Below are 17,578 nucleotides of genomic sequence, written 5' to 3'. Positions count from 1 at the left end.
TCTGTCTCAAAAATTAAAAAAAAAAAAAGTCATTCCCTAGAATAATTCATTTTTGATATAAGATGGGAGGCAGAAAGTGAAGGACTGGTTTGTGAAAAAGTTACAGAAAGCTGCTTAATGATGCAAGACATTGTACCCTCTTCATTCTCCTTGTCTAACTCACCTTCATAAATAGACAAGAATGAGGCAAAGATAGCAGACCTGCTATCTTTTAGTTTGCTATACTATACTACATTTGATAGCCAATATTCACAGTCAAGTAAAATATCAATTTGAAATCCAACATATAAAGTAGTTAACTCTCCGAAGACACAGGGAGGCAACAAATTATTACATGCTAAATAAAGCGCTGAACATTGTTTTTGTACTTAAACAGATTCTTATCCCAGGGTAGCCCTCCTCCAAGCTGATCAGAGGTAAGCTCTCAAATAGAGGAACAAACCATGATTCAGCACATTTAAAAAGGATTTATACCCATTCTTAGAAGGACACCCAGAGGAAACACCATCTGAGGTCTGAACAATGGTATCTGCTTGCCCTTTGATCTTAGTTTAAGAACACTTTGTACAACTTTTTTTTTTGTTGAAATGCCACTGAATTTCAGATTTACTCTTTGTAATCTCTTTAGAAGAACATCCACTGCTTCTTTGAATCACACTCTTGCAACCAAATTCTCCAAACTGTTTTTGCTGTGAGTAGCTTGCAGGCATGGATTTATTTTCTGCTAACAAAAATCTTCATAAGTACAGGTAGCTTAAACGAAAAACAGTACTACTGATGCTATGTTTAGGAGAAAGAGATAGTGCAGCATATCTAGTTACAAATACAAGTAGGGAGTATTCCATTTTTCTTCTCATTTATGTTTCCCAAGAGTAATTTTGTTCAGAAGATTGCCACTATTTTTAGCACAAATTTCTTGCTGCTTGTACTAATATATACTGATTCCCTTTTCTGAGCATCATTTGAGTTTTTTAAAATTTCCATTTAATCCTAGCATTTGGAGATCAATACCTCGTGAATTCAAATAAACAAGTGAAATCTGAAATGCAGATATTTAATTAAATGTTTTTACTACTCTCAAATGTAATGCATATTACAAATTAACATACTTATAGGTGACTAATAAAAAAGGTATATTAATAAAGCATGATGATTTACCTCAAATACTGTGAACCTCCCTGTCCTAAATGTCTTCACTTTAAACTTTTTCCTCAACAAAAATCAGGTATACCTTTCTAAATAATCAAATCTTCCAGATCAGTGAAATATGAATTTGAAGTATGGGCTATGTCTATATTTTCACTAATTCAGTCTTTTCAAAGCACCTTCCATGGGGTCAGCATTATGTTAGGCACTTGGGCTACTGTGGTAGGTTAGAATGGTTTCCGCCTTTAGAGGCTGACATCCTATGGGGGAGACAAACAAATGAGTAAGCAAATTTAACAAGAAAAAAAAAAAAACTTGTGATAAGTACAAGGAAGGAAATAAGCAGAGTGCTGTCATGGTACAGAAGTGGGTGGGATGGAGGCATGACCAGTTTAAAAATACAGAGTGGCAGAGAAGGTCTCTCTTAGGTGAATTTTAAGCTAAGACCTGAAGGATACCTCTCCAAGGTCACCAAATTGGCAGGGATGCTGATTAGGCTGCCAAGACATTTTTAGCATTAGAAAACAAATAGAAAATGGCATCTGTGGCCCTGAGTGAATGCAAGTTCACGAGCTCACCCAGGCACTCTGCACACCAGCAACCCAGGCAGCAGACGGTTAGTATTTAGAAGGTGACACATCCCAGTCTATTCACCCAGAAAGAGTTTGAAACAGTCAACATAAACAACAATGAGCTGGTTGGATGACCAGCACTTGCGCTATGAGAGAGAAATTTATCCTGTTGATTCATACTTCCTGATTGGCTGGCTGGCTTACAAGGCTCAGGGTGTTTCAAATGTATTTCATGAGTAAATTATTCCCCCAGTCCCAGGGAAGTCGGATGTTTACAACTATGTAATACTTTCCCTTGTACTTCCAGTTTGTAATTTACTTAACCTAGTAGGTATAAGAGTACTTTAAAACACAGCGCTGTAATGTTTATCTTTCTGTAGATTCTTTAATAGATGAGTCAGGTAATATGGCAGTTAACATGGCATTGACACCAATTAGGAAATCTGTAATTCTCCAGCATCCCTATATAGAGAATCCAACATTGGTACGCAATAACTTTTTTCAAATGACTGTCCTTCTTATGTTCAGAGTCATGACAATCAGATTTTACCCCATTCTAGCCTCTCATGATGAAATACCCCTTTCCTACTGCTAAATGGATTAAGATGAAATAGAATTGCTTCATTGGCAGGTGGCATGGCTTGCTGCTTGGATTCTACTTACCTGCAAAAGGTCTTCTCTTCATACTATCAGTATAGAGTCCAGAACTGGACCTACAGTAGCTATAACTTGTACAAGGAGCCCAGTGATGGGATATGAGGGGCTTGGGGTAGAATTCCCATCCTAGAACTCTTTCAGTTCCATGTCAGCCTGTCCTGGGGCCCGGAATTGCACTACTGGGTGAGTTCTCTTGAAATTTTTCAGGAGATATTTTTTATATCTTTCAAAATCCTTTATGAAAAATGTTAATATCCCTAAGGAGATAATATGTTAAAACATCACCCTAGCAGGATTAGTTGATGGCCAGCTTTAAGCAGTGTGACTCAGAGGCAGTGTGTCAGAGAAGCAAAGGAATAAGGGGAATTTGGGGGTCACTAAATACAGTAAATGTGACTGTACTTTACAAACTCGCCTTAGGCCCAGCTCTTGAAATTTCAAATACCATCTAAGGCAGTGGTTTCCAAACACTGACATCACCTGAGATCTTGACAAAACACTGACACTGCTGGGCATGGTGGCACACTCCTATCTTCCCAGCAACTCAGGAGGCTGAGGAAGGGGGATTGCTCGAGGCCAGGAGTTTGAATCCAGCCTGGGCAACGTTAGGAGATACTCTTTATTTTCGTACAAAAAATACTGCTACCTGGTTTCCACCTCCACACATTCTGATTTGACATGGAGTGACACCTGGGCATCTGGATTTTTTTAAAGGTGTTCCCCCCCACCTCCCACGTAACACCCAGGTGATTCTACTGTGTAGCAATGTTTGAAAGTTTTGCTCTTCATCTCTTACTGGGATAATGTATCCATTTCCTTCAGACACGAGGATCTCCTGTGCCAGTGTTTCTTGACCATGGTAGCATGTTAGAAAAACCTAAGGTACTTAAAAAAAATGATGCCTGTGCCCCATCCTCAAAAGATTCTGACGTAACTGATCTGGGTCTACGTAGTGACCCTAATAACCCTAGATCTCTAAGTCCCCTGGGTGATGCTACAGGGCAGCTAATTCTGAGAACCTCGGTCCAAGCCCAGGAATTGTTTTCCCAGGGACTGTAACACGATTCTCTGTGAAGTACCCAGGAGTGCCAGTCTTCCTCCTCTTTGTCCAGGTTAGGACTACCCCCAAAAGGCAATAAAACATTTCCCCAAAGCTGCCAGGAAACCTGGGGGCGGGGGAGGGGGGGTGGAAGGAGAGGAGAGGAAGAGGGCAAGGGGAGGAATTTACTGAGTCAGAAGCAGCAGAAAAGTTAGAATAAGGAACAGCGCTGGTCCTCTGCCACCCTGGCCCCCACCCACTACAAATTTTATTGACTGGCATGAGAATTTCCTTAGAATGCTTCCTGGAGGTGGCTCAACCTTGGATTTGGTTCCAATAAATTGTGAAAATTCTTGTCCAATCAGAACCTCGGGCAGTGCAAGCTGCCAGATTGGCAGGCCCTGAGCCTGGACTCCCTGTGAGATTCTGTTTCACGAATTTCCCAGGAGGATTTCTGCACCACTTGGATGCCAATCGTCCTGCCTCCACATCCTCCCCTCCCCTCCTTGGCTCTTACCCCCCACGTTCTCTCCCTCAAAGCTCAGCGGAGTTGGGAATCATAGATAGGCTGGTAAAGAAATCACCCAGATAGTCTAAGCGGGAATCATTCCGGTAAGTAATGCCGTTAAAGGACGAGCGTCTTTGACGTGGCTGGGAGACGCGTGTGCTCCTTTGGCGAGTGTCTGCTCACCCACTCCAGGGCCTGGGCACAGCCACTGTCTCACATGGGAAGGAGGCCCGCGAATACCCACCCCGCCACGCAGCTGCACCCATCCCGGGCGTAGCCACTGCACCCCTGGTCTGCCCGCCGACAGCGCGTCCCTCCATCCTATGTCTGCGCTAAATTAAGTCAGCTTATGAATGAAAAGCAGTGCAAACCGGAGGCGCTGACTCCGAAGAAAAGAGTCTTCTTCGCACCCTTCTCATTTACAGATGAGAAAACTCAAGGGGGTGGGAGGGGGGAGAAAGGGCGATGTGACTCGGTCCGGGTTTGCCACAGAACATTTGTGGCGGAGCTCGATTTAGCCGCCCTTGAATTTCCATTCTGTTGCCTGGCAACCGGTTCAGAGGAGCTCAGCGCCCAACCCCGGCCCCTACCCCGCACCCTTTCTCTGCCCGTGCAGCTTGGGCTGCATCGATCAAAGGTTCAGCCTTTGGGGACAATGGCCAAGGGCATGTGAGCGGGGGCACAGGATGGATTACCCCAGCTGAGCTTTCATCCCGCCCCAAATAGGAGCGAGCCCCGCCCGGGCGGGATCCGAGCGCCTTCTGCCGTGCTTTCGGGACTTTCCTCTGCAACCTCTCCCAGTGCCGTGGATACCTCTAAACATACTCATGCCAAGTTTTCAAAGTTCCCAACCGCTGTCGGATTCCCTAAAAGTCTCGGTGGGAAAACTGCACTCTGAGGTAAGGGGCAAAAGAAGTCAGTTTAGAGGGAATAATCGTACTGAAGAGCCCTCTTACCAGGATGGCCACACTCAGGCTGGACTTTTCTGCTGCAGTTGAGTTAACCTGATCAGAGCTGGGCAAGAGTGAAAAAAAAAAAAAAAACGCGGAACGTGCTCAGGGAGTCCGCAAAGACACGCCCGCTGGGGACAGCGCTCCCGGAGTCCCGTGTCCCGGCCGGCCAGCCGCCTCTCGGGGCCTCGGCGCGCAGCCCTGCCCGCTGCGCGGGGGAGCGCATGTGCCGCCCACCGCCGCGCAGGTGGCGAGAGCACAGCCTGCCTGTCCCCGCGTCCTCTAGAGCTCCAGGCGGGACCCGCGCGCCGGGAGCTCCTCCACTCCCTCACTCCACTCCCTGGGCCCGGGACTGAAAAGGGGGAAATGTTCTCGTCATTAGGTTACCCCAAATCCTTACCCAGGTTCACAAAGCTCATGACCATGTCTGCGTCGTTGAGGAAGGCGCTGTCCTGCGCGCTGGTCAGTGGGGACGCGCCGCCGCTGCCAGGTCCGGGGGTCAGGAGGCTCTTGCGGTTGAGCGGGTGCGCGGCGCCCGGGGCCGGCTGCCGAGGCTGGGACGAGCTGGCTCCTTCGTGGGGCCAGGGCTGCTGCCTCTCCCCCTCCGACGCCCCGTCCTCCTCGTCGTCGGCGGACAGGGCGTTGTACAGATCCAGCATGAAGAGGGGCGCGGACTTCAGCCGCCCGGGAGGGGGCTCTCCGCGAGGCGGCGGCGGCGGCGGCGGCGGCGGCTGCTGCTGCTGCTGCTGCTGCTGCTGCGGGAGCGCCGGGGGCTGCGGCTGTTGGAGGCCGTGCAGGGGCCGGGGCCGGTGTGGGAGCCCCAGCACCGACAAGATCTCCTTCTGCATCTCCCGCTTCTCGTGCGTCTTGAGCCGCCGGTAGAGGAAGCCCGAGGAGGATTGCGGCGACGGCGGCGGCTGCTCCGTGCGGCCGGGGCTCCCGCCGTCCCCCAGCAGCTGGCCCCCGGCGGCGGCGGCGGCGGCCGCGGCAGCGGGCAGGGGCGGCCGCAGCGGCGGGGGCCCGCAGCAGCTGCACAACAGCCCCCACCACCAGCACAGCCACTGCGCCCTCCGCCCCAGCCCCGGCATCCCCGCCCGGCCGGGCTGCCCCCGCGGATCCCGCGAGGCGTGGAGCGGCGGAGCGAGGCCGGAGCACGGCCGCTGTGGCCCTTGGCGTGAGCAGCCCCCGCCACCTCTCGGCGGGCTCGCTTCCCCTTCCTGGCCCTCAGTCCTTATCTCTCATGGTCGTCCGGGGCGCCCCTAGTTGCCCAGGCTAGAGGGGTGGCGAAGGGGCGATCACCGGGAGAACCGCTTGGAGGGGAGGAAGGGGAGCCCCACAGCCCCGCGCAGGTCTCTAGAGGCGCGCGGTACAGGCCAGGTGCGTCCGAGTCCTGGCTGCGCTGCAGTCTGCGCCCTGGCTCCTGGGCGGGTCGCGGCGCGGTCACTCTGGGCCTCGCTGGCCGCTCACGTGCGCTGCCCCGCGCCCTCCCTGGCGGCGGAGTGGGACCCGGGGCGGCGGGGTAGCGGGGCGGCTCACGAGCTGCGGGAGATGCCCGGCATCACCGTGGCGCACGCCCCTCCCCGGATTGCAGGGCCACTGTGAAGTTTACCCCGGCGCAGGGCCCACGCTGCGGCGACAAGGCGTCCCCAAATGCCAGTCTATTCCGTGAGGTTTAACTTCGTTCTTGCTCACGAACTCCGCGCCCCTGAGCCCTCGGTCACCGTCGCTCCCCCTCAAAATCTCCGCGCGCCGCACGCCTCAAGTGGAGGCGGCGAGGATCTTGCTTTCCGTTCGGCGCTCGCCCGGCTGCCCAGCAAACCCGCTCGCAGAAGGGATGGGAAGGAAGGGGGCCAGTGCACCCAGCAGCAGCCGCGGCGGAGGCGCTGGAATTCGCAGTCTCCAGCCTCTCCACGCCGCGCTTCCCGCAGCGGCCAACGTGGGCTTTCTGCGGCGCGCCGGGCTCAGGTACCGCACTCCAGCCCCGGGACTCCCCGCCCCGCGGTAACCGACAGGCTAGCAGCCAATCGGGACCCGAAGCTCGCGGGCTATTTAAATAGCCCCGCCCCTTCTTTCACCCTCCCTCTCCCGAGAGGCGTCGCCTCCGCCGCGCGTAGGTTTCAAGACCCGGGAATTCTTGGAGGCAAGCGGAGAGCCGCGAGGTGCCAAAGGCGAAGAGGTCGTCGCTAGTAAGAATGATCTGACCAATACCCCCCGATCTGAAACTTTCTCTTTTACCATCGTTTAAAAGGCCTAAGTTGATGCTTTAACTAAATAAAAATAATAACAGCGATTAAATCACCATACTGCCAGAATTGAGGAAGAAAAGAAAAATGATAGCTTTTCCATCCCTTCCATAGTTTCTCTTATTGATGTAATGTAGGCGTTTAGCGGACACGTGGCTTTCCACGGCAGCTGCTGGAAGTTGGGACACACCCTCTGGGAAGGCTACTCACAAACTGACCACAGAGAGGGCCACATGTAACCCAAGCCAGCGTCCTGAGGGTTTGGGGTCGCATGTGTTGACTTATCTGTTCATTTGGGCTTTGGTTTGGCTTCTTAAGCTACACCCAAAAGAAAGAGGGTGTATTCAGACAATATATTAGAAAAGTCGTCCCCTGTCTTCTTGGAAATGACTCAGTGCTTCTCCAGCTTATCTATTAATGTTGCATTTTAATATTGAAATACAATGTGACTTATATGGTGCAAGATAAAACTTGAGGAGAGGTGATAAAGATAACTCCAGGAAGAGCAGGGGCTTGGCATGCACTCTGAATAGTCAGGACAATAGATAGGGTCCTGAAACACAGGTTGCTGCGGACTTTAGGCAAGATAACACCACCAACAACACCATTTGCCAGTGAGGACGCAAATTCATTTGCCTTTACCCGCCCAAGAACATCCAGCCGTCTATGGATCGTGGAAGCAAATTCACATAAAACATTAAGGTTTTTTACCTGGTGAAAACCGTGTGGCGTAGAAAATAAAAACTGCAGTTTTCTGACTTGCCAGCCTTAGTCCAAATGGTCCTAGGCATTTGGGAGTGAAGTCAAATAGATTATAGACTGTGGGATTCATGAATTTATGACATCATAGGCTTTCTGCTGGTCCAAATCTTATAAGCATTCCTATACTATTTCCAAGAATCTATTTCTTATGGGTAAAAGTCTTTACCTCCAACCACCCACTGAGTCCTTCTTTCTAGTTCTGTCTTGGCCCAGACACAAGTGGTCATTTAGAAGAGTCTTTATTTCTACAAATATCTGATAGCTATTAATTTCAGGCCACAAAACTGAGCACCCCTGAATGCCAGTCTTTAACCATCTCTACAGGGATTTCTTCCATCTGAAAAGATAATACGATACTTCGTCTGGGATGTCAGGATCCTCAGAATTCAAGAGCCCTGTCACTTCTTTTTTCTGTATGGAACATGTTAGGGACATAAATTCACTGCAGTGCCCCACAGCAGCCAAGAGCTCTGCTCAGAAGGTCTGAAATTCCAGCAAATACACCTAGGCTTCCTGCCAAGAGCCTCCTTTTTTAAAACTTAGTTGCACCTTCTTCATAAGACTTCTGGTGAGATGCAGGCTGAGTAAAAGACTTTCCACCTATGAGGGCAGTGGGGAAGACACAGGAAACTCAACATTTCAGAGATGGATGAGGGCACCTTGGTGGGGCTATGTCATTTAAAACACAAAATCAAGGTGTGACCGACCTATTGTAGAGGTTGAGCATCAGTAACCCAAAAATCTGACATCCGAAATGCTCCAAAATCTAAAGATTTATGAGAGCTGACATGATGCCTCAGATGGAAAATTCCACACCTGACCTCATAGGATGGGACGCGGTCAAAACACAGTCAAAATTTTCATCCACAAAATTATTTGAAATATTGTATTAAATTACCTTCAGGCCATGTATCTGAGATATATATGGAACATAAATGAATTTCATGTTTAGACTTGGATCCCATCCCTAAGGTGTCTCATTATCTATATGCAAATATTCCAAAATCTAAAAATCTGAAATTTGAAATACTTCTGGTCCCAAGCATTTTGGATAAGGGATACTCAACTTGTCTATGCATCTACGGGGTGGACCTAGTGCAGAACACACACACACACACACACACACACACACACACACGCCATCTCTCCCTTTCCTTAGACACTCAGAAGTAGATGGGTTCGTATGACATGAGTCTAAAGTGACCATCAACTAAACATCTGAGCAGCAACTCTGATTCAGGTCTGTCGCAGGCTTCCCACCCCACCAAGATGGACTCTCGGTTTCTGTCGAATAGGGCTAGAATGAGGAGGTGTTGAGGGTGCTTCCAGGTGATGAACATGAGAACACACATCTCCCTTAAGAGCCAGAAGAAGCCCCCAAAAAAGATGTGCAGTGAGACATTACAATGATCACAAGGACAGTGACATCCAACTAAGGATGTGCTCCTCTTCTCTCCACTATGACTCGCAACATGTGCACATCATGTTTGCGGAACACATGCAGGCAAGCCCTTGTATCCATTGGGAAAAAGGGGACAGGAAAAGAGATACAGTTCTAGGATTTTAATAGCCTCAAAATTGGGACTACTGTTTCTCCAAGCCAATTAGATCTCTAGGTGGATAAAAATCCCCTAAAGTACACCTTGTCTACTCCCTGCTTCTGAGACCCTTCCCCATTAGACACCGCCAGTGCTCCCCTGGAAGCCTCAGGACAGGGAGCTAGACAACGTCCACATGTGATTCAAGAGGAGGAGACGTGGTGGGTGGAGTTGGAGGGACAGAAACAGATCTGGCTTTGAAGTCCGCTGGAATGTATGAACCGACTTGTTAAAATTAGAGGTAACTTCGCCCCCTGCAGGACACCAAAATATTACCGCCCCTTCCTCTGTGGGCCTGGGACAAGCTTCATTAAGTTCTCTGTGAGTGTTTCTAAAACATCTGGGTGGAAAGAGGAGGAATTCGATCAAGAAGCCGGATGTGGGAGCCAATCCACATCAAACATCTGGTTGCTTGGCTGACATTTCATGCAGACGGCCTTCAGTTTTCTGGCAATAGGTTTCCTGTCCCATCTCCCTGCCCCACTTAATGAAGAAATGAGGAACCCTCACCGAAAAGCACAGGTTCATCCCATACTTCCAGTGATAGCGGGAATAGGATGGGAATTTTGTCTTCAAGTGTTTATTAAGGCACCATGTAATTCACACAACAAATCCTTTAAACCTGTAGTTGTCCTTGTTCCTTATATATTATGAGGGTTTCTGTTATACATTTATAACACACTTGACCAAATAGTTTCTATTTTGTAAACATGCTGTTTATTAATTTGACATATTAAACACATATTCTATATTATAGTATTAGCAATAAATTGCAACTTCAGTCTTGGGTTTTATATTAAATTTTACATTGGCCCCTTTCAACTGCACTTCCTGAAGATGTAAGTTGCTCCTTTCAGAATTAACTTAATGAAAATATCTTGGCCAGGCATGGTGGCTCATGCCTGTAATAGCAACACTTTAGGAGGCTGAGGTGAGCAGATCACTTGAGCCCAGGAGTTCGAGATCAGCCTGGGCAACATAGTAAGACGTCGTTTCTACAAAAAAAAAAATAATAATACAAAAATTAGCCGGGTATGGTGGTGCACGCCTGTAGTCCCAGCTCCTCAGGAGGTTGAGGTGGGAGGATCGCTTGAGCCAGGGGGGTGGAGGTTACAGTGAGCCCAGATCACCAGATCACGCCACTGCACTCCAGCCTGGGTGATAGAGCGAGACCCTGTCTCAAAAAAAAAAAAAAAAAAAATCTTTTAAACTGTGTGGCTGTCATGTTTACAAGACTGAGGTCAAGCCTCCTTGAATTCTTGAGAAGTTCCACTCAAAAGACCAACTTTTTATCTTTACTATTAGCATAAGGACCTGAATACTTCTTAATGTTAATTTCAAAATATAATAATTTGATCAAATTTTTAAAATATCGATTTAGTTTTGAGTGGAAATAGGTAAATGGTTGCAGAGTAAGAGAAACGAAAATTTGCAAGTGAAATAAGTATTGCTTCTGAAAGCTACACCTGTAAGACAGCCTTCAAAAGCCATGTCTCATCCAAAAGTCTGTGGTAACATTTACATTCAGTCACACTCCGCTTTCACTGTCTACTCAAAAATGCTGGGCATTCACACTTCAAAATATCATTCAAGTCATCATATTTTCCTACTCATGAAGGACATCTGGTGGCAAAGTGAAAAACTAATACATAAATCTGTTTCCAGAGATTTTTTTCCACACTGTAACCCAAATAGCAAATCTGTTACTTGTACATGTTTCAAACTTTTCACACAAGCTCAGATCTCTATGATCCTAGGATTTAGGCTGTCTACACAATATTAAGCAATGGAATATTTCGAGACATCCAGATGATTAAATCATTTGTGAAATTTTCATTGAGTAATTAACATGTGCAGACTAAGTCTTCATTTTTTTTTTCTGAGCAAAACAATGCTTAACACATTTCCATGACTAGTTTTACTGTCCCTGAAGAGCTTTATTCCAAGAAATGATCGGACACTTAGGTCAACTGGGGTGCATGAGGCTCCCTGGCCTGTGCTGGCCTCTGAGCTTCAGTCCATCTTGTGACCCCACTCTGTACCTCCTGTTGTGGATGTGTCTCTGTGTCACTAGGAGGTAACCTGAAAATATAACATTATCCTGTTAGCAATCCCCCTAACTAGCAAAGCCATAACCTGTGGCACGTGGAGCCAGGGAAAACCACACTGGTGGTAAAATCAGGTTAAAATGAAAGTCACTGACAGCTTTTTGAAAAGAAGAGAAAGGCTAATTACCCAGTCTTCATTCAACACATCTTTCCATGCCTATGTGCCAGGCAGGGGTCTAGGTTTTGGGATACCAAACAGAAATCCTTGCCCACATAGATTCTAGATGGGGAAATGGACAGTAAGCAAAATAACTAGGAAAGTATATTGTGGTAGGCAGGATGTTGGTCCTCATGATTTTTGAACCTGGTTTTGAAGGGGAAGAGGCCATACGCCAGGGAATTCAGGCAACCTCTGGAAGCCAGCAAGAAAACAGCAACCCCAATCTTAATTCTGAATTCTCTCAACAACCTGAATAAGCCTAGAAGCAGATTTGCACTCAGAGCCTCCAGTTAAGAGCCAGGGCAGGTGACACCTTGATGTCAGCCTGGTGAGACCCAGAATGAAGAAGGGAGCCTAGCCTACTGGACTTCCAATCTGTGGGACCCTGTGACAATGAACTTGTGTTGTTTTAAGCCACTAAATGTGTGATGTTTTGTTTTGGCAACAATGGGAAACTAACACAAATATAGTAGGGTGATAAGTGCTGTGGAGAAAATTCAAAGAGGGGAGGGGGCTAGGGAGTGTGTGGATGGTCAGGTAAGGCATCACTTCCCGACAGAGAAGACGGTTCTTGAGCAGAGACGTGACAAGGTCAGTGGAGCCAGCCATGGGGATCCCTGCAGACAGAGCTCTCTCGGCAGTAGAAATGGTAAGTGCAAAGGCTCTGTGGCAGGGTCATGCCTGGTGAGTTTGAGAAGAACAAGAAGGCCAGTGAGGCTAGAACAGAGGACATGAGCGGGAATAACAGTAGGAAATTGGATCAGAAAGCCAAGGAGGGTGGGAATTGGGGCCAAGGTGCTGCAGGGTTCTGGACACTGGACACCTTGGAGAAGGTTTGAGCTTTTAAAAAAACGTGAGATGGCACAACATGGAAAAATCTCACAAACATAACAGTGAGGAAAAGAAGCCAGATAAGAAAAAACACATACTGTAATTCTGTTTGCATAAAATTCAAAAACAGGCTTACCTAATCTAGAAGAGAGTGTAGTGGTTCCCTTTGGAGAGAAGAGTGGGAGAATTGATCGAATGACAGCACGTGGGGTTTCCCAACAGTTGGTCTATTTCCTTACCTGGGTGGTGGTTAGACAGGTGTAGTCCATTGTAATCATTTCGTGAGTGCTACACGGAGACTCTGTATGCTTTCTGTACGTATGTTACTTTGCAATAACAACTTTGGTTTAAAAAAATCAGTATGAGAACAACAACAAACAAGCGTGAGATGGGAGGGTTGTCAGATGGTTTCAAGCGAGAAGTGACAGGAGCCAACTTAAATTTTAAGTCTCTCAGGCCACCATGTTGAGAACAGACTATGGAGTTGCCAGGGCAGAATCAGGGACACTAGTCAGGAAACTATTTATGCTCAGACAAAAAATGATAACGGCTCGTAGGGGACCTCATATGGAAACAGTGAAGGTAGAGAAAAGTAGTTGGATTCTGGACACATTTGAAGGCGAACCCAGATGATATGAGGATGTGCACGTTGCATGGAAAAACAAGCCACGCAACAAATTCTCCCTCTGTGTAGGTCCCTCCCGCTGCACAAAGCCGGGGGTAGTAGTGTGAATTTACTATGGCTGAGGAAGATCGTGTTCATGCCCTAATGTTTGTGGGTTAATATGCTGACCATGCCAAAAAAGTGGCCTGGAAAAGCTTTGGCATCAGCACCACACTACAAAACCCTCTCATAATACTCATAATAAACATTCAGAGGGCTTGCTAGGAAAGAACAGTTTCAAGACAAGTCCGCTAATAGCCTTCCCACAAGGTTCCCTATGTAGTAACATAATAGCTCCATCTCTGAATATAAAATTTCTTCCAAGATAGGAAGTTTAGCCATTAAGTATTCATTTTCAAAGGATTCCTATCAATACGGTATCCTGGATGAGTTATTGAAGCAAAAATAAGAACTTTAAGAAAAAGCTTATAGAATTGAAATAAAGTATGGAGTTTACTTAGTAATAATATGTTAATGTTGATTCATTAATTATGACGTAAAATGTCGTGTTATAATAATAGGAGACACTGGATGTAAGATATACAGGAACTCTCCGTACTATCTTTGCAATTTCTCTGTAGATTTAAAATTATGCTAAAATTAAAGCTAATTTTTTTAAAAAGCATTCTTGTAGCTTTAATCTTAGGATGTAATAATTAAAGCTCAGTTACCTCCTTTGCTGTAGAAAGTAATACATGCCTGGGCCAGGCGTGGTGGCTCACGCCTATAATACCAGCACTTTGGGAGGCTGAGGCGGGCAGATCACCTGAGGTCAGGAATTCAAGACCAGCGAGGCGGGCAGATCACCTGAGGTCAGGAATTCAAGACCAGCCTGGCCAACATGGTGAAACTCCATCTCTACTAACATTTAAAAAATTAGCCAGGTGTGGTGGTGGGCACCTGTAATCCCAGCTACCTGGGAGGCTGAGGCAGGAGAATTGCTGACACCTGGGAGGCGGAGGTTGCAGTGAGCTGAGATCACACCATTGCACTCCAGCCTGGGCAACAAGAGTGAGATGCCATCTCAAAAAACAATAATAATAATAATACATGCCTTTATTCCAATTAGATTAGTAATGACAAAATTATATCACTAAGTTTTTACTCAGGATTTAATTTATTAATCTATATTACATCAATTATTACTAAAGCCAATCTTCTTAGCTCCCAATTTACTGTTTCCTTATACATTGTCTCATGCCACTTAGTGTTGAGTTTTTCCATAACTCATTTTTAACTCAAAATTATGGGATTACATAAAGATGTTAAATTTAGTGTCAACTTTTCTTGCCTTCCTGTAGGTTACTTGCACGTTGTTTTTAGGATTCCACCTTGATTGATTGATTGATTGATTGATAACATTTTTTAGTTATCATTTTGTATAGCTTTCACACTGGTTGCTCAGGTTACTAAAATATACATTTGTGACTTATCACAGTCTATTGGTATCAACATATTTCTACTTCAGTTGAGGTTCAATTCACTTAGTTCCCTTTACTTTCCCACTATTAAATATTATTATCTCATTGTCTTACATATAAGATGGTATTATATTTTTGTTTCAACCATCAAATATGAGTTGTTTTTTTTTTTGAGACAGGGTCTCTCTCTGTTGCTCAGGCTGCAGTGCAGTGGCATGCTCATGGCTCACTGCAGCCTCAACCTCCCAGGCTCAAGCTATCCTCCCACCTCAGCCTCCCTACTAGCTGAGACTACAGGCATGCACCACCACACCTGTCTAATTTTTGTATTTGTTGTAGAGATGGGGTTTTGCCATGTTGCCCAGGCTGGTTTCAAACTCCTGGGCTCAGGTGATTTGCCCAAACTTGGCTTCCTAAAGTACTGGGATTACAGGCATGAGCCATCATACCTGGCCTAAATATGATTTCTAAAACTCATGAGGAAATTCATATTCGATTGTATGTACCAATATTTCTGCTCTTTAAATTCTTCCTCCTTCCTTCCTGATGCTCCAAGAGTCTTTCTTTTATCATTTTCTTTCTGGTTGAAGAACTCCCTTTAGTCATTCTTTAAGCATAGGTACACTAGCAACAACGTCTTTTAATTTTCTTTTGTCTAAGAATTAGTTTATTTCTCTTCATTCTTGAAGGATAGCTTCACTGGATATAGAATTTGCAGTTGACAGTTCTTTTCTTTCAGTTCTTGAAAATGTTGTGCCACTTTGTTTGGCCTCCATGGTTTCAGATGAGAAATCTACCATCATTCTAATTGTTTTTCCCCAGGGAAGTAATGAATTGTTTCTCCCTGGCTGCTTTCAAGACTTCTTTACTTTTAGTTCCCAGAAGTTTAATTACGACATGTCTTCACATGGATTTCTTTGGGTGTATTTTGTTTGGGATTTGCTCAGCTTCCTGAACATATACGTGTGTTTTTTTCAAAAAATGTGGAGAGTTTTCAGTCATTATTTCTTCAAATATTTTTTGAGTCTGATTCTCTTGCTCCTCTCCTCCTGAGATTCTGATGGTAAATTGTTACATCTTGTGTTATTGTTCTATATTCCTGAGTTTCTATTGATTCCCCTCAACACACACTGCGCCTCCCATCTATTTTCTCTGTGTTTTTCGGAATGGACGAACTCTATTGATATGTTCTGAAGTGCACTGATTATGTTCTTTGTTGTCCCACTCTACGGTTCAGCCTATCCAGAAGATTTTTTTCCTTCTGTAATTATATTTTTTTCAGTTCTATAATTTCCATTTGTTTTTTAATCGCTTCTGTTTCTTTGCTGAGATTTTCTCCTTTTTCATTTGTTTGAAGACAATTTGTAATTAAATGTGGAAGCATTTTTATGACAGCTGCATTAAAATTCCTGATGATTTGGATAATGTGGGATAATGCCTACATCTGATTGTTCTTGGTGTTGCTGTCAGTTGATTGTCTTTTTTTAAACTGTATTCTTTAGAGCATTTATGTTTATAGAAAAACTGAGAGGAAGTGCAGAGAGTTCCCACATACTGCCTGCCTCCCCTACATGTATACCCTCTTCCATTATCAACATCCTGCACCAGAATGGCACATTTGTTACAACTGATTAACCTACACTGACACATCATAATCATCTAATGACCATAGTTTACATTAGGGTTTATTCTTGGTGTTGGACATTCTATGGATTTGGACAAATGTGTAATGATATGTATCCACCACCGTAGTATAACACAGAATAGTTTCACTGCTCTAAAAATTCTCTGTGCTCCACCCATTCACCCTTCCCTCCTCTCCACCATCTGGCAACCACTGATCTTTTTATTGTCTCCATAATTTTGCCTTTCCAGAAGGTCATCTAGTTGGAACAATACAGTGTGTATTCTTTTCAGATTGGCTTCTTTCACTTAGTAATACACATTTAAGTTTCCTCCATGTCTTTTCATGGCTTGATAGCTCATTTTTTTTAGCACTGAATAATATTTCATTGTTTGGATGTACCATAGTTTATTTATTCATTTATCTAGTGAAGGACATCTTGATTGACTCCAAGTTTTGTCAGTTATGAATAAAGCTGCTATAAACATCTGTGTGCAAGTTTTTATGTGGATATAAATTTTCAGCACCTTTGGATAAATACCAAGAAGTGTGATTGCTAGATCATATGGTAGGAGAATGTTTAGTTTTGTAAGAAACCATCAAACTGTCTGCCAAAGCAGTTGACAGCAATAAGTAAGAGTTCCTGTTGCTCCGTGTCCTCACCAGCTTTTGGCGTTGTCATTGTTTGAATTTTGGCCATTCTAACAGGGATGTAGTAGTGTCTCACTGTTGTTTTAATTTGCATTTCCTTGATGACTTAATGATGTGGACAGTTGATTGTCTTTACTCATTTAAGTTGGGAAGTTTTGGTTCTTGGTATGAAGGTGATGTTTTATTGTATCCTGGATGTTTTGTCTATTATGCTAACAGTCTCTGAGTTCTATTTACATATTGTATTTTATCAGGAAGTTGTCCTGTTTAGGTTCAGCATGCAGGTCCTGGCCTAATTTTGTGGGTGATGGTTCCAAAGGCAATTTAATTTCCAGAGGCTTTGTGTGGTTATCTTGGTCTGCTTGGTTTTTCTGCTGTGGTTGGGGTTCCCACTGATTCCTACTGGTGCTGCTTGAAGAGACAGAAGGGCCTTCCCCAGGTCCCCAGGTGTCTCTTGGTGGGAGAGGGGAGTCAGGCCCTCAGGGATGAGAGGGCTTCCCTGGAGTCAACTTCTAAATACCCAGATAATTTACTGTCTAGGGAGAATTTACTATCTACAGATCATATTATTAATTGCAGTAAAATTTTAGTCCCAGGACAGTTTTGTCTAATGACTATGTAATGAATGCAGTCACTATTTCTCT

The 17,578-nt window shown here is 45.3% G+C and overlaps 1 protein-coding gene across 1 annotated transcript in view; it reads right to left on the bottom strand.

Annotated features, from left to right (window-relative positions):
- The window catches only part of BMP6 (bone morphogenetic protein 6), a 158,244-nt gene extending 151,423 nt beyond the window's left edge, over positions 1-6,821 (bottom strand). Inside the window, exon 1 of the mRNA XM_003897025.5 lies at positions 5,273-6,821. Within this exon, the coding sequence (XP_003897074.2) occupies positions 5,273-5,960 (688 nt within the window). The 5' untranslated portion in view covers positions 5,961-6,821. The remainder of the gene's footprint in view (positions 1-5,272) is intronic.
- Positions 6,822-17,578: the final 10,757 nt, after the last annotated feature.

The sequence above is a fragment of the Papio anubis genome, chromosome 6 (genome assembly GCF_008728515.1).
Source record: "Papio anubis isolate 15944 chromosome 6, Panubis1.0, whole genome shotgun sequence".
NCBI lineage: Eukaryota > Metazoa > Chordata > Mammalia > Primates > Cercopithecidae > Papio > Papio anubis.
This window is presented reverse-complemented; position numbering and strand designations above follow the sequence as displayed.